The sequence below is a fragment of the Canis lupus genome, chromosome 17, assembly GCF_011100685.1.
Source record: "Canis lupus familiaris isolate Mischka breed German Shepherd chromosome 17, alternate assembly UU_Cfam_GSD_1.0, whole genome shotgun sequence".
Taxonomy (NCBI): domain Eukaryota; kingdom Metazoa; phylum Chordata; class Mammalia; order Carnivora; family Canidae; genus Canis; species Canis lupus.
The window spans coordinates 20,859,303-20,881,688 of NC_049238.1; the positions used below are offsets into that span (position 1 = coordinate 20,859,303).

Sequence of the window (22,386 nt, forward strand, 5' to 3'; positions counted from 1 at the left end):
GCGCGCGTCACGTGACGCCCGGCCCGGAAGCGCTCGCTCCCGAGACCCCCCAGGTGACGGGGTCGGGAGCTGCCGCCCGGAGCCAGCGGGGAGGTCGAGGTCACGGGGATCCCTGCAGTTTCCCGCTCCCCTCATCCGCCGCCATGGCCTGGACCAAGTACCAGCTGTTCCTGGCCGGGCTCATGCTCGTCACCGGCTCCATCAACACGCTCTCGGCCAAGTGAGTCCGGGCCCGGCCGGGAGGGGAGGGGGCTCAGCCGGACCTGCCGCGGCCCGCGAGGGCGTCGGTGACCCCGCGCACCTTCCTCGCCCTACCCCTCCTCGGCTCTCCTGTCCCGGCTTCACCGGCTCGCCCGGTTTCTCTGGTCGGTTCACGCGGTCTTGGGGCCCCCAAGGGGCGCGAGGCCCGAGGAAATACGGACCATGGCCGCGTCCCTGGCCGGAGGACCCGAGCCCGGGCTTTAATGGCCATGTGCTTGATCCCAGCGAGTCACCTCACGTCTCCACGCCTCAGTTTCCTCATCTTTAGACGGGAGGGTTGGAGCAGTTCCTCTCCGGCCCCTTCCAACGCTGGCGTTGGAGCCCGGGCCCTCCAGGGGCTGTGGGCAGGGGTGGGGTGAAGGGGCAGTCCCGCACTTGTGCACACGCTTGCTACAATAGAAGCCATGCAGGCCGAGGAACCGGTGAGCGGGGAAGGCTGTGGATAGAGAAGGGGCTACCCCCACCCCCATGGGCTCCTCGTGGAGGAGAGGTCACAGCTGGGCCTTGACGTTTTGGTGGGATTTCTACATGTGGACTTTGGTGGAGACAGGGAACAGCAAGTCCACATCGAAGTGTATTGTAACCAGCACCAAATGCCCAGGCCAGATTTTATCCCACAATCAAAGAAGAGCTTTTGAGCAGGGAATGGTTATGATGAACCTGGTGGTCAGGTTGAAGAGTAGTTTAGTGCAGGGAAGACTATTGCAAAGCTGCTACTGCATAGCAGGTGGGGCAGTGAGGCAGGAAAGGTGGGAGAGACCAGGTGGGAGAGACCAGGTGCAGAATAAAGCTATAAGGCCTGACCCACAGGATCAAGAGACAGTGACCCCTCCAGGATTTCTGCCTGGGAGAACAGAAGCCTCATTAATCCAGACAGGGAGGGCAGGTGAGCAGCTCAACTCTGATGCATGACAGTGAGGTGTTTTGTGGGACTATGAAGACAGGCCCCAGGAGCTTGGGGATTGAGGACCCCGGGCTGTCATGAGGCTGAGGGGTTGAGCATCGTCTCCTCTGTGTAACGTACAGGAGACCCAGGAGGCAGCCCCTTGGCTTGGCAGTGCTTTGTCTTTTGCTCTGCCCTCTCTGTTTACCATCTCAGAACCCCCAGTACCCAGATCCTGACCTTTCTCTGAACCGATTCCAAGATGCATATGGAGAAGAGTTGATAATGGCCCTCTCCCAGCCAGACCTAACTTCTCGCTGGGCCCTGCCAGGCTCCACAGCAAGGGGGAGTCACAGTCACCCTCTGGGCTGTGCTCCAGGCCCCCTGGGGAGCGGGGGACTAGTCATGTCTTATTCTTCCTTAAGGTGTTTGATCACATGCTCCAGAGGAGAGGTCTGGGAGAGAGGTATCCTGTTCAATTCATCAAACATGTGTAAGGTACCTGCAGGGTTTGAAGCACTGACTGGACTCAGGTTTGAAGTAACCAAGAGAAGATTTAAGATGCTTAAAATCAAAGGTGAAGGGGACAGAACATACACACTTGACAACCACAGTGTTCTCCTTCACAGGAAGTGGAGCTCTGGGTGGACACCACCACCCCCCCCCCCCCGCCCCCTGTCTCTAGTTGGGTTCTGCCTTGAGCTATCTTGAGCTGGTCTCCTGAGCCCTGTGGCCTCCTAAAGGTCACTGCTTTTGCTGAGCCGTTAACTATAAAGGAGATTCAACACAAGAGCTCCCATCTCAGGATCTGAATGCAACAGAACAAGTCATCTGTCTGTCCATCTGTCATACCAGCCAAGGCCTCAGTCAAGTGCTTAGAAAGTGGCTGTAGGTCGGCCAGGGCTTCTGTCCCCACGGAGAGTCAAGATTGTCAGTTGTCACTGGGGTCAGCTGTGCTGACTCATCTCCTCCTTTGTCAGGGAGGAGGCCAGGGGAATCCAGGGCCCCAGGAGGCCTTGTCCTCAGAGGCCACCTGAGAAGCAGGAAGGAGATCCCCATGTGGGCCCCGTCCACTGCCAGGTTGTCTGATGTGGGGCCTCTTGGGAGCCTCCCTATCTCAGGTGGGCCCCAGAATTGGATCCTCAACAGCAGGATCCTCTCAGCCAGACTATGAGAAGGATGCCCTCGGAGAGAAAACATGAGACAGCGGCTGTGTACATTCTGGTAGGAATTATCGATTTGAAGTCACACCCTGACCTGCAGTTTCTGGCAGGGACCAACAAACTAAGACATGACCACAGCATATGCTAAGCAGCTGCCATAACCAGTGCCTGCCCCTGCTGCGGCCACCTTTTGTGTGTTAGTTTAATGAACTCTCATAACCAGCCTATGAGGGAGATAAACTCCTTGTCCTCGATCAGGAAACCGAGGTATGGAGAGATGGAATTGCCTGCCTGATTTCAACTCAGCCATTAAGTGGCAGAGTCTATATGTGAGCCAAAGTAATCTGGCTCGAGAATCCAGGCTCTTAACCATCAATATGATATGAGCTAGGGCTCCTCTAGTCATTTTGGGGGGCATTTAAAGCTGTTAGAAATATAGAAGTCACCCATCCTAATCCCCACAATTTATACTTAAGGATCCATTAGAAGTTTCTTCTTGTGACCAGCTGGCTGGTGTCAAAGTGAGGACCAGAACCTAGGTCTCAGCATTTTAGTCCGATCCTTTTACATTGGCAGTACCCAAAATCCCGCTTCCCTGGGGATCTCACCAGAGTGCCCTCCCTCTGGGGCTGGGCAGCAAAGCTCTGTCCTGGCCCAAAAGATCCCGCTGTCATCCTACTTATTTTCCCACTGGAGTCAGGGTGCCGTTCAGGTTCTCATTTAGCCTCTCCAGTAGCCTCTTTCAGTTCCCCAGCCTGTAAAAGGAATGTGTTTCCATCCCCAGGTCGAGGGAAGAAACTTGGTGGAGGAGGAAGTGGGTGAGCACGTGCTACCTGCTGTGCTGGGACCACAGGGCAGCTCTCCCCTGGAGGCGGCCACTGTGCCTGCTCAGCAGGTTCAGGTAGGCTGCAGGAGACAGACCTGTCCTTGCTGGGATGGGGGCAAGGGTCCATCACATACTCAGAGGAGAAAGCCACCTGGCAGGCTGGCCCTTTGGTCCTGGCTCTAGGAGTTGGCAAAGGGCCCTTCACAGTGAAGGGGCTGTTTCTCCTTTCAGTGGCTGCTTTCTCACCCCTTGCCAGGACCTACTTATGATTCTAATACATCTCCTGCATATCAAACATCTTCCTCTCCCCGCCCCCCCGCCCCCTGGCACTGCTTAGGGCAGGCAGTCTGCCTGAACTAGTGCCTGTTTGGGGTCCTGCCCATTTGAGAGCCCCATTCTCCTGGGGTTCTGCACATAAAGAGCCAGGGTCAAGCAGATGCTCACCAAGTGTGGCTCTGATGCCCTTCTAAACGCTGCAGGCTGTGAAGCCCATGCCACCAGAGCAGGGCCAGGGGGTGACTTCTCCAACGGTCTGGCCCCTGATGTGGGGACACTGCCAGGAAAGTAGCAGGAGGCCTGGGACCTCTGGGCCTCTAGTAGAGGAGGACTGTCCCTCTCCTTCCTGTGTCAGCTCTAACTTTTGCCTTGGTGGCTGCCCCCACCCTTAGGTTCCATGAGCTGGCAGGGGGTGATTGCTTCACAGGGGTTCCTGCACCAGCCACAGAAAGCCTTAAACCAGGAGGTAGTATGTAGAGTGAAAAGAGTACAAGGCTTGGAAGCTATGGGAGTAGATGAGTCACTGGGCCTCTCGAAGCCTCAGGTTCATCTGTAAAATGGCCGTGACTTCCCTTCCTTCTACCCAGACACAAGGTAGGATCTACTGAGGAGGACTTGGTAAGACTTTGAGGACAGGCCTCGTGATCCTTTATCACCAACTGCTGTGACACCCAAAGAGTGGAGCCACCCTGCAGCCTTCCTGAAGATCCCAGGCAGGCGAAAGAAGCTGATTCACTGGGCTTGATAAGCCTGGGGCGCCAGAGGAAGTAGCAGAGATTCTGCAGGGAACTGGACATGCAGCTGTCACTCTGAGGCAGCCACATCAGCCACTTCCTCTGTCCATCCACACCCTTTCCCCTCTCACGTGGCCGCACGTGCCACTCCGAATGCTGAGCTTTGAGTTTGGCGGGTCCAGAGTGACTTACCCCCAGCGAGGGGAGCTCACCCCCAGCCTGCCAAAGCCCCTTCTCGAAGAAGCTGGTCTCCTGGCTCAGTCAGTAGAGCGTGCAACTCTTGATCTTAGGATTGTGAGTTCAAGCCTTGCATTAGGTGCAGAGATTACTTAAAAATTTTTTTTTAATTTAATAAAAAAGTCATAAACTGGTCTCTGCCAGCAGAAAGCATCTCTTGATGTAGCATCGGCCTGACCCTCATGGGTCCCCACAGGCCTCCTTCTGCCCATAAGACCATGGCTTTTCTTTAGAAAACAGTATCTAGAAAGAAGGGAAGGCCCATCTGCAGACCTGGCCCCTCTCCAACGCAGCCAAGGGAATGGGAAGAATTTGGAATAAGAAAGTGATGGGAGAAATTCAGGTGTTGAAGAAGGGGCATGGAACTGGACGTAGAGACCCCTGGGGACTAGCCCTTCTCGGCACCAGATGAGCCCTGTGTCCTTTGGCTTTTTGTCTGTCAAATAAGGAGCTTTCTGAGATGATGGTTGAGTTTCTTCTGTGTCAGCATTCTGTGGCTCTGTGGCCCTCCAGCCACCTCTGCTTCAGCCCATAGCATGGATGCACTCCCAGAAGCTTTCAGGCTGGAGCAGAGCTAGGCCATATTGACCCAAAACAAGGGGAGAGACTCCTGCTTCATAGAGGGGAAGGAGGGAGAAGGGGGAGGAAAAGACTTTCACTGACTACCTGCCATGCACCAGCTCTTCTGTATCTTATATTATTTATTACTTTTGATGGTTCATCAGTGTTGGCATTATTATCCTCATTTTATAGATAAAACTATTAACTTGTCCAACCTGTGAGACGTAAAAGTCATGAGCTTTCCTTGTATCCTGCTGCCTTTTCTGAATGTAAATTTGAGCAGATGGATTGGGCCCTAGACATGCCCGTTGTTAACTATAGGAATCTGAACCCCATCCTCTCCCCTCCTCTGCCCCAAGCCATCAAGTCCCCATATGTAAAATGAAGAACATGAAGTGCCCAGCACAGGCCTGGCATGAAGTCAGTATGCAGTGAAGTGTGCGTTTATAAAAACATGTAGTGAAGTATTTTTGCAAACAGCTGTCCCACCTTAGGAGCCTGTCATCAACCAGTCAACTGAGGCTGGATTTTGGCTCTTGTTCCATGCTATCTGGGGTCTATTTGTGCCTATGCAATGAGCTGAAGCCTATTTCAAGACCAGTATTCTTAGCCTGACTCCAGCCCCAAATCTCTGCAGGCCTGAACTCCTCCCTGCCTAAAGGAAGGCTGGGCCTGCTGACACCCAATCCTTTGGACTGCAAGCCTGCCCCAGGTATCCAGATACAAAAAGACTCCATTTCCCAGGCTGGGAACACAGCCAGCCCCAACTTGTTGAGGCATACCCACACCTTGGTGAAAGCAGAGAAGGCCCTAGCGGCAGGAGAGGGAGTGCAGCATCAATCAGCCTTAGGGTCAGCTCTGCACGTGGGGCCCACTCCTGGGGACAAGCCCAGCTGGTCCCACCAGCAGGTGGCACCTTGCTTCATGCAGACATTGTCTGAACTCTAGTACTTGCCTATATGCAAGGTGGAGTCTGGAAATCCCACTTATTCAACAAAAAAATGTTTGAGCTTCGGTATGCCAGGAGCTGGCGATCCAGAGATAGAGAAATTGCTGGATGCTGGGCTTCCACCCTCTCAAGTGATAATGACTCTAGAACACACACGGTGATCCGATGTGAGTTATCGTTACTGTAAGCTGTGTGGGGAGTAGCCCAGGGGAAGTTCCAGGAGACGGCTCGACCATTAGATCTGGGCGTCTACTGGAGCCTGCCATGTACTCTGGCTATAGTGCCATGATGAGGAAGGGGCTTCCACACATGCCCTCGCCCTAAGCTTCTAGTTGACCTTAATGGGCTTGGCAGGCCCTCCCTCTTTCCTCCTGGAAGAGCCCTGGCTCCAGCTCCCGGAATTTCCATCTCTGACTTGCTCTGGGGCAGTTGGCTCTGCACTCTGGTAAGGCATGACCTCTTTACTCTTCCTTGATGCTCCTCTGTTACACTCAGTTGCCTCACCCAGGCCCTCCCAAAGTGTTCTTTCTGCAAAAGCAAGCCTGAGTTGGAGAGCAGATACCACTGGTCTGTGGCCCTCACCTGCATCCCTGTCCAGCCTGGGGATCCAAGAGCCAGAACTTGCAGCAGATTGGACAGAAATGAGACCCCAGAGAGCAGGTGGTTTCTGTAGGGCGGGCTTTCTTTGCCCCATTGGTACTGGGACTGGTTACAGCCTGGTCCCCTGACCCATGAGACCTCCCCACCCTTCAACTCTCCTTTGATTCTCACCATTCTCTAGAACCACAAGCCCTCCTAACTGCCCTTCTTGGCATCTTTGGGGTGGGTGAGGTCTCCGGCTGTGAGCTCACTCACTGTGAACTAAATTTGCCATAGACCTGTTTTGTTCACTGGCCCCGGGGTATGTTCAGATCAATGAGTAGAAGTGGTCTCCCCCCACCCCCTCCCCATGGCTGATGAGGAATTCTCTCGCCATTCAGCCTGCCCTTCCTGCTGCCAGTGTCCAGGCGTTATGCCCATGCCCGGGCTGTGGCAGAGAGCTCCCTGTTCCCCTCCCCAAACTCAGGCCACGGAGAAGCCAGGGCTGGCCAGGATCTTTGTCAAACGTAGGCCCCAACCAGTGTCCCAGGCTTGCATCACTGTGCGGGGCACAGGAAATAAAAGGCTTCCACTTGCCTTTTGAAACCTCAGGCTTGTTGCAGAAATGAGCCAACAGAGTAGGGCTGGGTACTACCATGTGGCTGCTCTTGACAGACTTTGCAAGGAAAGTCATTTAAGAAAAAGAAGTCCTGGGCAGCCCTGGTGGCGCAGCAGTTTAGCGCCGCCTGCAGCCCAGGGTGTGATCCTGGAGACCCAGGATCGAGTCCCATGTCAGGCTCCCTGCATGGAGCCTGCTTCTCCCTCTGCCTGTGTCTCTGCCCCTGACTCACTCTCTCTCTCTCTCTCTCTCTCTCTCTCTCTCCATGAATAAGTTAAAAAATAAAAAGAAGTCCTGAGTCTTGTATTTTAGACACAGCTACCACCTATGCATGGGGTGCTGCAGAAGGAAGGGCCCCAAGGCCCACAAGATACTGCCCTGGGTCTGCCTTGACTCAACACAACATGAATAAATAAAATCTTTAAAAAAAAGGGGGGGGGGGAATCTCCAAATATCTAAAGGACTTTTTTTTTTCTTTAAAATCTTACATATTTATTCATGAGAGACACAGAGAAAGGCAGAACAAGCAGGCTCCCTCTGAGGAGCCCGATGCAGGACTCGATCCCGGGACCCCAGGATCAGGACCTGAGCCAAAGGCAGATACTCAACCACTGAGCCACCCAGGTGCCCCTCTAAAGGACTTTTAGGGGTGGCCCAGGTGGCTCAGTGGTTTGGCACCACCTTCGGCCCAGGGTATGATCCTGGGGACCCAGGACGTTGGGCTCCCTGCATGGAGCCTACTTCTCCCTCTGCCTGTGTCTCTCTTGAATAAATAAATAAAATATTTTTTAAAAAATAAATAAAGGACTTTTAAATAAAAGAGATTAGACCAGACCCCAGGAACCCAACAAAGCCCAGCAAACATGAAATTTGGGGAGCAGGAGCTTTTAGTTCATGGGTGGCAGACAGTGCAGGAGGATTGGTGGTAGCTGCCCAGGGCACTATGCCATGAAGAATTCTGGGCTTGTGTCAGGTTGCTGGGGAAGCATCCCATTCTGTTATGCCATCTGCCAGGGTGCTGGCGGGGAGGCCACTCCACTAGTGCCATGGACTTGCCACCTGCTTTACAGTCAGTGCTAGAAAGACCCTCCAAACCTTTCAGGTTCTATGAAGGTGACCGGGTGATCTTTGTCAGCCAGTCATTTCCCAAGGGCCCAAAGGCCCTTGTAAACCACAGACTTCTGATATTTTTTGTGCTATGGGTCCATTTGACGGTCTGGTAAAAACCTAGAATATTGTTTTTAAATGTGTGATTAAGGGATCAGATTACAGAAAAAGCCACTTATGTCAAAATAAAGTTATCAAAACACTGAAAAAGCCAATTTGTGATGCCGTAACGCATGTGTATATGCTTCTTAACACAAAAAAATTATTAGCAGCAGGTCTAATTACTGTAATTTTGTAGAGGCGACGAGTGTAAATGCCACTTCCTGGTGTCTGCACTGATAACAGTAGCAGTGGCTTGTGTGTGTGGCAAAGTCACAGGTCCTATGGGGCCACATTCACAATGTGAAGAAATGCTACGTTTCTGCTAAAGGCATCTAGGTCCCCACTTTCTGTCCTCAATCCCAGATGAAGGCTTTGTGCTGCAGAAATGGGCCCCTTGGCAAGGGAGTCTCACACTTGTCCAAGTCCCTTAAGTGTGGCCTCTTGGCATTGAGAGGAGCAATGTCCTCAGACACAGGGTCCGGGGCTGCAGAGCTTGCACACTGCCAAAGGTTTGACTTCTCTCTCCACTGCAGGTGGGCAGACAACTTCGTGGCGCAGGGCTGTGGAGGAAGCAAGGAGCACAGCTTCCAGCATCCCTTCCTCCAGGTATCTGCCCTATCCCACCCCCACCTCCTGCTGCCCCCAGGGTCAGGTGTCCCCCTCCAGACCCTGCTGCTTCCTGACCTGGGGCAGAGCCTTTCCCAGCTCTCAGGAAGAACCGGGAAGAACTGTCCACTTCCCTCCCTCCCTTACCAGAACAGAGACCAGGGTGTGAGAGCCCACGGAAGAGGGCAGAGGGCACAGCCCTCTCTGGGAGGGCTATGGCAGTCCCGGTGGGCAGCCACGCCCTGACGCTGTAAGGCCAGCCCTGGGGATGATGAAAACATCAACCCCAGTAACAAAACCTGCTCTGCAAACATGGGAAGCCCAGACTCCACTGGGATAGGGCAGACAAGGTAAATGGAAGGCAATTTCTTGCCAGACTGGGAAGCAGAGGCCTATATTTCAGCCCCTGCCCTCCCAGCCACTTGCTCTGTGACCTGAAGTCAGTTCTTGAGCCTCTCTGGACCTCCGTTTCTCCATCTGGAACTTGACCACAGATTAGCCTAGATCGTTGGTTTTCAGACCAGGCTTTATGCGGTTTTATAGTGTTTCTGTCCACATGTTTTTGGTGTTTAGGCCTTACCTAGGAGGTAGTCTCTGGTCTTCCACACACAGCAGCTCTGCTTTTGTCTGGTTTATGTGTCAAGTTACAGGTAAGCTTCCCTCTGAAGAAAGGCTGTGTTAAGATTTCATCAAAGGTGATTCTCCTACCAGCTGTAAACTTCTAGGGTTCTGTCCCTGCAGGCGGTGGGCATGTTCCTGGGAGAGTTCTCCTGCCTGGCTGCCTTCTACCTGCTTCGGTGCCGAGCGGCAAGGCACCCAGACGCCAGCATGGATCCCCAGCAGCCCTTCAATCCCCTTCTTTTCCTGCCCCCTGCCCTGTGCGACATGACGGGGACCAGCATCATGTATGTGGGTAAGTAGCCAGGCCACGCTGAGAAGGGCCCCACAGGGGCACTAATGAAACAGCCACCCCTGCCCCGGCGCGCCTCACCCCTCCCCTGGCTCACCTCACCCCTGCCCCCCTCCCAGACGTACACGTGTACACACACACACAAGATTTACTGAGCACATACTATGTGCAAGGCTGGTCTTCAGCCATGAGGGCACCTCAGTGAATAGATAGCCTTGGCCCTCAGCAGCTAACATCGTGTGTCTCTTCTCTCCTAGCCCTGAACATGACGAGTGCCTCCAGCTTCCAGATGCTGCGGGGAGCAGTGATCATATTCACAGGCCTGTTCTCAGTGGCCTTCCTGGGGCGGAGGCTGGCACTGAGCCAGTGGCTGGGCATCCTTGCCACCATCGCAGGGCTGGTGGTTGTGGGCCTGGCCGACCTTCTGAGCAAGCATGATGATCAGCACAAACTCAGCGAAGTGATCACAGGTGCGATGAGGGCTGGGGACGCAGGGGCTGCCCGTCCTCTCCTGTCCTCAGTCAGTCAGGGAACCCAGCACAGTCAGCAGACTTCTGCCAACTCTTCTCTATGCCAGGCCCTGGGTGAGGGAGTATGGGGGACCAGTGGACTTGGGCATACATCTGCTCTTGAGGTGCCAGATAGAGCACAGAAAGGCACACACACCATGAGAAAGGGATAGTTAAGGAGCGGGAGGTCAGAGGAGGGACGTTTGTGCCATAAGAAACACACACATACTGCTGGGTACACATACTCCTGGATCTGGGAGAGGGAGGGAATGAGTATCTGTTGAGTGTCTACTATGTACCCAGCTTGGCATCATCCCCACTGTCCCAGAAAGGAAGCCTGGCAGCCTGTTCTATAATGACAGGATCTCTCTGGTCCTGAGGATGGACTAAACCAGAAATGTCTATCGCAAAGTCTTGTGCACCTCAGAAGACATGCTTATAACCCTGTTGTTCCAGTCACAGGCCCAGGTGGGCCCCTGGATCTTCTGGAGGCTTGGCCCAGGGTGGTAATAGTGCTTGCTCTGCTGGCCTGCCCCACCCCCCAGGAGCCAGGAGACCAGGCATGGGGCTGTCATGACTGTCTCGTGAACCATGTGGTGCCCTACAAAAGTCAGGGGCTCGGGGTGACCATGTCCCTGTAGGAGCCATCTACTCCAGCATGGAGCCCACCACCCTGCCAACAGCTCTGTGGCCGTGCTCCATCCCTTCCCCCCACCCCCACCCCATGCGGCCCAATCTCACCATGGTTCTCATTTCCCCCCAGGGGACCTGCTGATCATCATGGCCCAGATCATTGTCTCCATCCAGATGGTGCTCGAGGAGAAGTTCGTCTACAGGCATAATGTTCACCCACTGCGGGCAGTTGGCACTGAGGGTATGTGAGCACAGGGGCTGGGGAGCAAGGTACTGCTGCGAGGGCACCCACACAATGCTAGCATGTGGAGGAGATGCACAAGTAAGAATGCAGGGCAAGGTGCCCTCACCCATAGGGAGAGGGGGAGGGGCTCATCCCTTCACCTGTGTGCTGACAGAGACTCTGACCCAGGAGCTGGGGGGGATGAGGTAGAGGATGAAGGGAATGAGCACCCCACTCTAGAGGAGTTGGCCAGCAAGGAAGGACCAGATGGTGCGTTTGAGCTCAGACCACTTATGCTCAAGGGTTGCTTCACTTGCCAAGCACGTCTGAGGGTCTTCAGGAGAGGGAAGGTATGTTCGAGCTGCAACAAGAGTGGGAAGGAAGGAACGGATGTGGGGAGCTGGCCATGAGTATCGAAACCAGTAAGGAGTAGTTGGGTGACTTACAGATTTGACGTTGGGACAATGATCAGGAATTGAATAGGTCAGGGTCTTATGGAGAACCTTGAATGTCAAACGGATTTAGATTGTCAATGACAGACAGGGAGGAACCACCACAAGTTTGTGAGCAGGAAGGTAACTACCCAAGCCTTTAAGGTAACTACCAAACCTTTAACTACCCATTTAAAAATATGAAACCAGCAGGCAGATTAGAGCAGCACTAGCCAAGCATGGCCTGTGGATCAATCAGGGAGCCGTGTGCGCGCCACGGGCTTCTGGCACAGCGTTAATCATCTCGATCCACTATGTCATCAAGCACATTGTTTGCATCCACTCTTTTTTTCCCTAGCAAGACTTTCTTAATGAAGCAGTGCATTGATTTACATTCTAGTCCACTCCTGGTCACAGACCAGCGACCCTGGATTAGAAAACCATGTTTCTCCACGCTTGTGAGAGCAGCGTCGCCATCACAGCTGCCATTCTTTTGTAAATGAATACAATGGAATTTAAAAGTGCCAGAGAACATTGTAAAGATAGCCACTGTATTGTGAAAGTGTGCATGTGTGTATGTGCCTGTGCATACATATACAGGTCATTATATAAAATGTAGTTTTTATCCTTGCTCCGATTATAAAATATGATTATAGTGGAGCAGGGCAGCTGGAGCCCCCTCAGTAGGCCACGGTGAGTTCCAGATGAACAGGTAGCTCCAGGGCCCAACAGGGAGGAGCTGGCGTGAGGTGCCCCAGGACGGGGGCGCTGGCTGGGAGGGAGATCAGTGGAGCCCCTGCTGGGCAGGCTGAGCTGCCGGTGGGGGGGTGGGGGCTTGGGGGCCGAACAGAAGGTGCAGCATGCTTCTTCCACTCCCACAGGCCTCTTTGGCTTCGTGATCCTCTCCCTGCTGCTGGTGCCCATGTACTATATCCCTGCCGGCTCCTTCAGTGGAAGCCCCCGAGGGACGCTGGAGGACGCGCTGGACGCCTTCTGCCAGGTGGGCCGACAACCGCTCATCGCCCTGGCGCTGCTGGGCAACATCAGCAGCATCGCCTTCTTCAACTTCGCGGGCATCAGCGTCACCAAGGAACTGAGCGCCACGACCCGCATGGTGCTGGACAGCCTGCGTACCATTGTCATTTGGGCGCTGAGCCTGGCGCTGGGCTGGGAGGCCTTCCACCCTCTGCAGATCCTGGGCTTCCTCATCCTGCTGACAGGCACCGCCCTCTACAATGGGCTGCACCGCCCACTGCTCACCCGCCTGGCCAGGGGCCGGCCCCCGGCAGAAGAGGGTGAGCACGAGAGACTGCTCGGTGGCTCCCGGACTCCCATCAATGATGCTAGTTGAGCCTCTCGTGGGTTCTCCGCTGCTACCTGGATGCACCTTGTCCACCCTGAGGCCGAGGCCACATAGGCTGGTGAGCCTCCCGTGTCCTGTTCCCAAAGGCCTCACCCCACCCCTCCCCAACGCCCCTTTCCCCTCCCAGGGCAGCTGCTGCCACAGGACCAGACACCCGGGTCCTCCTTTGTTACCACCCCCTGCAACCCCCACAGGCCTGAGCACAGTGACCGACCCTTGCCAGGCTCCCCTCAACCCCCAAAGCCCCTCCTGCAGCACTAGCACTAAATCATGAAGTGGAATTGCAGGAACTAACAACTGTAAGGTTTCCTCCTAAAACATAAGCTAACTTTGGTTCTCCAGAGAAGAGAGGTCAGTGAGCAAATTCAAACCAGACCTAAGCGCCATGTTTTCTAAAACTACAAGTTATTCGCCAACCCTGTCTTGGAGACCTAAGTCTTAGCTGGATTGTGCACAAACTCAGCAGATGTCCCCCAGCCCCTTACCTAGTGGCCCTGGGCCTTGGAGTCCTTGTCTAGAAAGCAGAAGATACAGATGTTGTGGCTTCGGTGCCTCCCAGCCTCTGCTGGGCCCATCCTGTGGGAAAGGAGGAGCCCATTCTTTGCAAAGGCTCCTCTACCCTCTGTGCCTCCTCCCCATTGGTGTCCTGGCTGCCACACTCTGAAGGCCTCCCTGCCTGGGACAGATGACGGGGAATTCCAAGCAGCTCTTCAGAGCAGCTTTGATGAACTCTTCACCTTCCATTTTAAAGATGAAAAGACTGAGGCCCAGAGATGTAAGTGGTTTTACGAGAGTGCACTCCTGCAGTGGACTCTGGCTGAGCAGCCTCGTGATCTGCTGCAGGCTGGGATCCAGAGCACATCTGGACTTCAGCCGTACTCCCAGCAACCTGACTCCATAGATATCCCTCCGGGGTAATGAATTTGCCAGGACTCCACCATTTAGAGGAATTCTGGTCTCCTAGACATGAGCTAAATGCTTAACACTAATCCTCTGGTGTAACAACCTGCACAGGTGGGTGTAGATGAGGAAGCCATGGCCCAGAGGTGTTAACTGACTTCCTCACAGAACCAGGATTTCAAGCTAGGTTTGCCTGATTCCAGACCTCCAGCCCCACCCACCGTACAGGTCTCCCTGGGGTCTTTGGGGTACATTTCCCAAGGCCGGAATAAAAGCTTCATGTGCTGTTGTCCTCCCCACCCTGAAGAGAGGGGACTGGCATTGGGGGGCCCCAGGGAGTGAAGCAGTCCTTCCTTACGGAGTTCCTCACTCCGTGGCAGTTTCTGGAGCCTCAGTCCATTTTTCTGGGCAGCTCAATCATAAAACAAAACACCAAATGCCTTCCTTAAAATAGATTCTGGGGGAAGGGATCTTTGACACGCAAAGCCCTTAGGCTGTGTGGGAATCAGCAGGTTATTACAGTTTGTTGGGAGAAGAGGGCCTCTCCATGCCTCCAGCTCTGCGTCTCAGGGGCCCCTGAGCTTCTGTGGGCCACAGTGTGTGCCACAGAAGAGGGAAATGGAGGGTAAGCGTGGTGGGGACTATAGCTGCCTTGTCCAAAAAAACTGGGGCCTTAAAATGTCATTAAGACAAAAGGGAAATTGGGAGCGTGGCCTTTCCTCCCCCACCCCCTTAAATGAGAGGGAAGTTGCACAAGGGTTAAATATATCAGGCCTGCCACCAAATCAGGCAAATCATTTTACCTCTGGAGCTTTGGGTCTTCACATCTCTAAAATGGGAAAGCCAGCCTCCATCTTGCAGGGTGAGCTTGAAAATTACATAAGATAATAAATTGAAGGTGCCTGTAAATGCCAACACACAGGAGTGTTGTGGAAGACTGCACTGGCCACCAGGGCGGTCTGCCAAGGGCGTGGAAGTCCCAGCAGAGGCACAGCACAGAGCATCAGTTTTACTCAGAGGGAAGGAAATGTTTTATTAAAATACACCATCATGGAAAGAAAAACTATACCATCATTGAGGAGAATGTAAAATTCACATCTATTTTAAGACAAAACTAGATGCCTCAAAAATACTTTGTGCTGACAGGAGGTGCCTTCCCAGCCCCTAGAGGTGTGTTCGCTCTCCTGTCATTTGAGGGATGCTTTGGAGGGTGGGTCCGAGAGGCCTTGCTGGTCATGTGGATGAGAAAGTAAGCACCCCCACTCTCGCTGAGGCTGGAAGGTTGTGGAGGATGTTTTCAGTGGAGTAAGAGGGTTCTGAATTGTGGAAGTTTGGTGGGGAGGTTCTGAACCTCTGTAAAATCAGAACCAACTGATTGCGAGCTTCTGTAAACATCAGTTCAAAGACTATAATTTAAAGCACGTGCATCAGAGTGGATTGCTCAGTCCCTGTCCCTTGCAGAGTGGTCTTGGGGCAGGGGCTTCCTGTAGGACTGCCATCCAGAACCCGGGGTAGCCCTGGGACTCCTCCACCAGAAATCTGCCCACAAGGCAGAAATTTAGGACCTTACCAGGTAATTCCATCTGCCTTCACTTTGTCCAAAGGTCTCTGCTGGTTTAACAAACCGCACTCGAAGAGGTCAGAGCTCTGACTCCTGATGAGGTCAGAAGTGGAGCAAAGGGCCACCTGGTATAGAAAAGGTAGAATCGGAAGTCAGAGAGCTGTGTTCTCAGCCCCACTTCTACTTTGGGTGACCTTGGACAAGTCATTTTATCTCTCAAGGCCTAAGCTACCTATAAAAAGGAGAAGTTCTGAGCATTACTAAATATGTACACCTCCCTGACCGGCTTACAGGTTAACCTCATTCTTTCATATTCACCTTGGCCAAGAGCCCCTTTGGCCTTTTTGTTGACTATGTGCTTTCCAACCTTAAGGTCAGCAGGGGATTTCCCCTAGTTGTAAAAGTTTATAAATCACCCATCTTCATCAAGAACACTTGTCAAAAAATCTTTGGTAAAGGATTACAATCCCAGAATTTAGCCAACTGTATTGAGAACGGATGTGCTCCAAGGGCTGTGAATCCATGAAAGAAAAACAGGAGACAAATGTGTAAAGAAAATTCCAGCACAGCGTGATGTGCATAAGAGGCCCTTTGTATGAGATACAAAGGAGGCCTTACAGGGAACTCTAGAACTAGAACTCTGAGAGCGCCACTGGAGCTGGTTGGTAGAGAATGGGCAGGAGTCTCCCAGGCTGGCAGGATGGGATAGTAGGGGTATTCCAGGAAAAAGGAACAGCTTGTAAGAAGCACAGAAACATGTAAGTGATGTATTCGAGAACTGCAGGTAACTAGACCGGTATGCCTGGCAATAAGCATGCTGTGCTAAAGGTGGCCAGAGACAAGGTCAGAGAGGTGGGCAGGCACCCATATGGTGCTGTGCCTTTTAGACTGTTAAGGCGTGAGAACTCTATTTGTAGACAGTAGAGTACCGGACTTCTCACCCCACCCCTCATCACAGTGGACCCATGGAGTATCCCCCCATACAGCTGCTTCCCTTTTCTTTCCTTCTTCCTTCATTCTTTTTTCCCTCTTTTTAAAAGTTGTAAAATACAACAGAAAACCATCTTGACCATTATTAAGTGTCCGGTGGCATTAAATACATTCACATTGTTGTCCCACCATCCATTCCCAGAACTTTTTTATCTTCCCAAACTCTATAGCCATTCAACATGCAACACTAACCCTTTCCCCTGAGCCCCTGACAACCACCGCCGTACTTTCTGTGAATTTGGCTATGCACCTAATGTAAGTGGGATCCTACAGTAGTTCTCCTTTTGTGTCTTGTATGTTACCTACCTCAATGCCTTCAAGGTTTTTCCTTGTTGTAACATGTCAGAATTAACTTTCTGAATAATAGGCTGAATAATATTTCATTCCTGGTATGCACCACATTTTATTTATTCATTTGGGGCTCAGTTGTGAATAACATCACTGTGAGCATTAGCGTACAAATACAAATAGGTTCAAGTCCCTGCTTCTAGTTCTTTGTATACCCAGAAGCAGAATTGCTGGGTCGTGTGGTAATTCTACATTTAATGTATTTGGCTGATCAACATACTGTTTTCCACTCTGGTTGCACCAGTGAGGAAGGATTCCATGAAATCACTGATTTTGTAATGACATCTTCCTTGACTACAATACACGTTAACTGGAGAACATTTAGAAAACGCAAGAGAACCAAGTGCAGAAAATAAATCTTTATTCTAACTACACAGATGTACATTTGACCGGAATGTGTGTGACCTCCAACAGGAAGGGAAGGGGTGGTTTCCCTACAGGGCTCCTACTGCACTGCTGGGGAGTGTGATCCCAGACGACAGCGTCAGATCCTGGCCGTGCCACGACCCTAGTCATGGATAACGTTCATGCAGTCAGACTGGCTTCTGAGCCGTATTCGTGGGGTGTCCCTGGAAGGGCCACATTCTCTGTAAGTCTGTCTCCTCGTCTTTAAAAGCCACGTCAGGGCTGATAGGACAAAACATAAAATGTCCGAACAGTGATTTGTCTTGAGGAACGCGCTCTGCAAGCGCACCGACGTCTTCAGGACAGTGCTTCCTTTTGTCAACCACGAGGCACCGAGGGCGACCGTCCGAGCCCTCGAAACAGCACGGCCGCAAGCTCCCGCCTCCTTTCACTTCTCCAAGTTCCCATTGGCTGGTTCATACCGCCGTCCGCGACGTCCCCGTTCTCTCCTCCAATCGCCGCGCGCGCCGGGCCTCCGGCCTGTGCTCTCATTGGTCCCCCGCGCAGTCGCTCTGCGCCAGGGTCGTTCCAGAAGCAGCCACTGAGAGTTGCCGAATTCGGGTTTTAAAAAACGCCGCGAGTGTAATCGACAGAGCGGGTCCTTGGAACCGAGGCGGCGCCGGGGCCGGCCGAGCAGTCTCCTGGTCCTGGGCTCCCGCAGGACGCCAGCCTCGGTCCCCGGACCCCAAAGGCCGAGAAGGAGCCGCAGGGCCACCACGCCCGGCGCCCGCCATGGGCCCGCGCCGCAAGCCCGAAGTCCCGAAGAGGCGCCCCGCGAGCCCGGCCCCCAGCGCCCCCCGGCGGGGCCCCTCCTTAGGTAACCGGCCGCAGCCGGCCTCCCCGCTCCCTGGCCTCCCTGGCCTCCCTGGCCGTGAGGTGGGCACGGCCGCATCCAGGTGCCCATTCCACGGACCAGAAGACCGAGCTCGCGCGCGGACCCCGGGTCCGAATCTGCCGACTTCCGGCCGGCGCTCCCCTGCTGGCGGGCAAAGCCGGGCCGCCTACAGCACCTGCTCGGCCCGGCCCAAGTTCCAGGCCCCGCAAGGGACCCGGGAAAGCAGTTAGAGGAGCAGAAAGGACGGCCCAGGCGGCCTGGCACCTAATACTAAGTCTTACTACTAGTAGCGTTTATCGAGTACTAACCCCTACCAGGCATTGCGTTCCGCTGCTTGGGTGATTTAGCTCAACTTTACATTGTGCCCATTTTTCAGATGAGAAAACTGATGCGCAGGCAGACCAAGTAACTTAAGGTCACACAGCTTGCTCCAGCAGACAGGATTTTTTTTTTTTTAAGTGTTTGTGCTTTCTTTTTTTTTTTTTTTTTAACTGCAGAATTATTGGCAGCTTTTTGTGACAATTTCAAACAGTTCTACTTTCAGAAGTTGCCTTTCCAGGTGTTGGGGTGTGTGTATGTTTCTTCAGTGAGTGGTGGTGTTGGGCCTCAAGTAGAGCGCTCTCACCTTGTTCCCTTCCTGAGGTTATTTATGGGTCCGGAAAGAAGACTAGTTTGTGGTCTTCGGTTTCTGCGCTCTGTGGTCTGGTGGATGGGAGGCCCACTCAAGCAAGAATTGTTCTGGCAACAACTGCTTTACTTGTCTCCTGCAATGTAGTTATGAGCAGGGTGGGAAAAAAGCGTATTATGGGTTATTTTCTTCCCTAAAGATTAAGAACCTTTGCATCCAGCCAGCTAGCTTGCTGAATTCTCTTGTTAACTTATTGTTCAATTGCTTCAACTGAAATGGTTAAATAGGCTATTGTCTGCAAATAAGGACTTTCGAATCTTTTTCACTTTTCTATATTTTATTTCTTAGTGTGTTGGATTAGTGAAGCTCTGAGATTAGTATTGAAATAAGAGAAGTGGTTTGGCCACCCTTGGCCCATTTCTTTTCTTTCTTTTTTAATTGTGAACTCCATGCCTAGTGTGGAGCCCAACGTCAAGCTTGAACTCTCAGTCCTGAGATCAAGACCTGAACTGAGATCAGGAGTCCCACACTTAACCAACTGAGCCACCCAGGCGACCTCAACCCCTGTTTCTTTCTTTTTTTTTTTTTTTAATTTTTTTTAAAGATTTTATTTATTTATTCATAGAGACACAGAGAGAGAGAGAGAGAAGCAGAGACACAGGCAGAGGGAGAAGCAGGCTCCATGCAGGGAGCCCGACGTGGGACTCGATCTAGGTCTCCAGGATCACACTCCAGGCTGCAGGCGGCGCTAAACCGCTGCGCCACAGGGGCTGCCCTCCACCCCTGTTTCTAATTTTTTTTTTTTTTTTTAGATTTTTTTTTTTATTTACTCATGAGAGACACACACACAGAGGCAGAGACACAGGCAGAGGGAGAAGCAGGCTCCATGCAAGGAGCCCAATGCGGGACTCGATCCCGGGTCTCCAGGATCACACCCTGTGCTGCAGGCAGTGCCAAACCGCTGCGCCACCGTGGCTGCCCCCCTGTTTCTAATTTTAACATGAATATTGTTAAGTACGCCATTGCTGTTACTCTTCAATGTAGAAGCATCCTTCTATTCCTGGTTAAATTAAAGGTTTTATCTCAGATGGACACTCAGCACTTCCTGGCAGTCCTCCTGTGCTTGTCTGGCAGTCTTGCTTTTCCATTCTCCCCATTGACTATTCATACCTTTTTCTTCAAATTCCTACAACTCCAGCTTCCCAACTCACTCTCAGTTGATAATGACCTTGTCATGTGCTTGTTTCACTTAAGGAAGCCCCCAGACTGGATTCTCCTTATTTTCTCACAGCAGAGACCCCTGGTCTTCCCTTCCTATCAAAAGCCACTCACTCCTCCTACATGGGCTCTTGGTCCTATTTTTCTCTCACCTTCACTGGGCTTTCTGTTGTCCTCTCCACTTGCGCTTGGAATTCAGTTCGTGCTCTTTACATTGTCATTCCACAAATGTGCTCCGCTCTTTCTGATCCAGAGACAAAGAGCAGGGGTGCTTCTTGTCCCCACATCTCTGTCTCTCATACTCCCCATTTCTCTAGTGCCCTTCATAGCTACCTTTTTTTAAACAGCCAGACTTAAGACCACACGTGTGTGTTTCCCCTCTTCCCAGGCTTCCCTGGAGCCTGGGTGAATCTAGTCTGGCTCCCCACAACTACTTCCCCTCCTTCTAGTGCACTCGAAGTACTCTTGTCAAGGTCACTAGCTACTTTAATGTTGCTAAATCCAATAGACCTGTCCATGTCCTCTTCTTGCTCTGAGAAGCATTTGACACAGGGGGCCACTTCCTGCTAGAAACATTCTATCCCCTTGTCACACACTGCGGTTCCAGTCTAGTGTCCTTTACTGCCTGTGCCACCTCCCCGCAACAACTTGACGTTGGACTTCTTGCTGTCCTCCTCCTCCTTTCATTCCCTGGTTGGTCTCGTCCCTTCCCAGGACTCTGCATACCACTCCTGCATAAACAGTGCTCACATTTGTATCTCTAGCCCAGATTTCTCCTCTGACTCCAGATCCCCCCATACCTAGCTGCCTTTCTACCTGTGGGCTCTGGGGTATGTCAGTGGAGCACGTCTAAAACCACACTTTGGGGGCACCTGGGTGACTCAGTGGTTGAGGGTCGGCCTTCAGCTCAGACTGTGATCCCAGGGTCCTGGGATGGAGTCCCACATTGGGCTCCCGGTAGGGAGCCTCCTCGCCCTCTGCCTGTGTCTCTGCCTCTCTCTGTGTGTCTCTCATAAATGAATAAATAAAATCTTTTAAAATTTTTAAAAAATAAATAAAACCAAACTTTGGGTTACTCCCTCCAACCTCTTCGTGCCCAGTTTCCCCCACTTTAGTGACTGGCACAGCACTGTCTAGTTGTGCAAGCCAGAAACCTGTGAGACATTCTTTTCTCATATCCCCATACACAAGTAGGTCCAGGCAGTTCTGCCTCCAAGTCAAAACCTGAATCAGCCCACTTGTCAGCTCTACTCCCACCCACCAGTCCCCACCACCAGTATCCTGGCCTGGCTGCTGCTTCACTTCTACTCTTGTCCCTTTCAGTTCTTTCCTCACTCTGCAGCTGGACTCCTTGTTAAAATGTAAGTAGATTGGGGTGTCTGGGTGGCACAGCCGGTTGACTATCTGACTCTTGGTTTCGGCTCAGATCCTGATCCTAAGCTTGTGAGATGGAGCCCCACAATGGGTGGGCTCTGTGCTCAACATGGTGTCTGCCTAAGATTCTCCCTCTCCCTCTGCTCTCTCCCTATTTATTTGAGAGAGAGAGAGAGAACGAGCAGGAGGAGGGACAGAGGAGAGGGAGAGGGAGAAGCAGACTCCCTCCTGAGCAGGGAGCCCCATAGGGGGCTCCATCTGAGATCATGACCTGAGCCGAAGTCAGATGCTTAACCAACTGAGACACCTAGGAGCCCCAATAAATAAATCTTTAAAAAATAAGTAAATAAAAGGTGAGCAGATCTCCTCTCTGTCTTGCTTAAAACTCTCCCACAGTTTCCCATGACATTTGGGATTAAAAATACCAATTCCTTATGTTGACACTGCAAGACCCAACTCTTGAACATCTAACCCCAGTTCTTCCCCATGATCTCTGGTTGGTTACATTCATTACTGCTTATTCTGTGGCCTGGGTTTCACATCTCCTACTCCTCTGAGGTTATTTATTACACATGTTTTTCTCAGAGTCTCTTTTTTCCCTGTTAACTCCGATTCCTCCAGTGTTGGTCATTTTGTTTATTGAGTTTGGTTCCTTCCTTTCATGGCATTGTCCTTCTCACATTGGGGAGATTGGGTTGTGGTCATCCTTCCATTTTCTGTGACTGCCATGTCTGTCTATTAAAGGCTGCCTCCTAGTGACGGTGGATTGCCGACCAGTGGTGGGGGGAGCATGGCTCCTGAGTGTGGGGCCACCTCCTTTCTCCTCAATGTCACCAGTCCCCTGGACACTGGCCTGTTTCTCTGGCCCACATTCCCTACCCAGAGATAATGTCTTCAGTGCCAGCTGCAGAGCACAGGCATCTCTGGGTTGCCTCCCTGTCACCTGTTTACTTCGTGCAGCTCTTCTAAGAGTCTGTAATTAGTTCACTAATAAATCCCCCACCCCCAACGTGGATTTACTACTTGGTGTGGCTCCTTTTTCCTTGGCTGGACCTTGAGTAACATTTCTGAAATTAATTTTCTTCTTCAAAATGTAAGTTTTCGGGATGCCTGGGCAGCTCAGCGGTTGAGCCTCTCCCTTCGGCCCAGTGCGTG

General features: G+C 52.3%; 2 protein-coding genes and 1 long non-coding RNA gene across 6 annotated transcripts in view; 2 read left to right on the forward strand and 1 right to left on the reverse strand.

Annotated features, from left to right (window-relative positions):
- Positions 1-22,386, forward strand: part of SLC35F6 (solute carrier family 35 member F6) — a 26,582-nt gene continuing 4,196 nt past the window's right edge. Inside the window, exons 1-6 of one of the 2 annotated variants that reach the window (XR_005372240.1) lie at positions 1-220; positions 8,831-8,903; positions 9,645-9,816; positions 10,071-10,283; positions 11,086-11,196; positions 12,491-16,191. Coding sequence is in view for 1 of the 2 variants with exons in the window: in XM_038561034.1 (XP_038416962.1) it covers positions 144-220; positions 8,831-8,903; positions 9,645-9,816; positions 10,071-10,283; positions 11,086-11,196; positions 12,491-12,960 (1,116 nt within the window). In the remaining variant the exon portion in view is untranslated. Of the gene's footprint in view, positions 221-8,830; positions 8,904-9,644; positions 9,817-10,070; positions 10,284-11,085; positions 11,197-12,490; positions 16,807-22,386 lie in introns of those variants that run through there. The other variant, XM_038561034.1, reaches the window with a different exon arrangement.
- On the reverse strand, positions 11,566-16,037 carry LOC111090549. Its single transcript, XR_005372242.1, has 5 exons — positions 15,752-16,037; positions 15,443-15,558; positions 14,676-14,739; positions 13,458-13,548; positions 11,566-13,006 (listed from the first exon to the last, which is right to left on the reverse strand). It is a non-coding gene; the product is annotated as an uncharacterized LOC111090549 (long non-coding RNA).
- CENPA (centromere protein A) overlaps positions 17,717-22,386 on the forward strand; it is a 22,366-nt gene continuing 17,696 nt past the window's right edge. Inside the window, exon 1 of one of the 3 annotated variants that reach the window (XM_038561039.1) lies at positions 17,717-17,993. In XM_038561039.1, the coding sequence (XP_038416967.1) occupies positions 17,909-17,993 (85 nt within the window). In that variant the 5' untranslated portion in view covers positions 17,717-17,908. The remainder of the gene's footprint in view (positions 17,994-22,386) is intronic. The other 2 variants (XR_005372241.1, XM_038561038.1) reach the window with 2 other exon arrangements.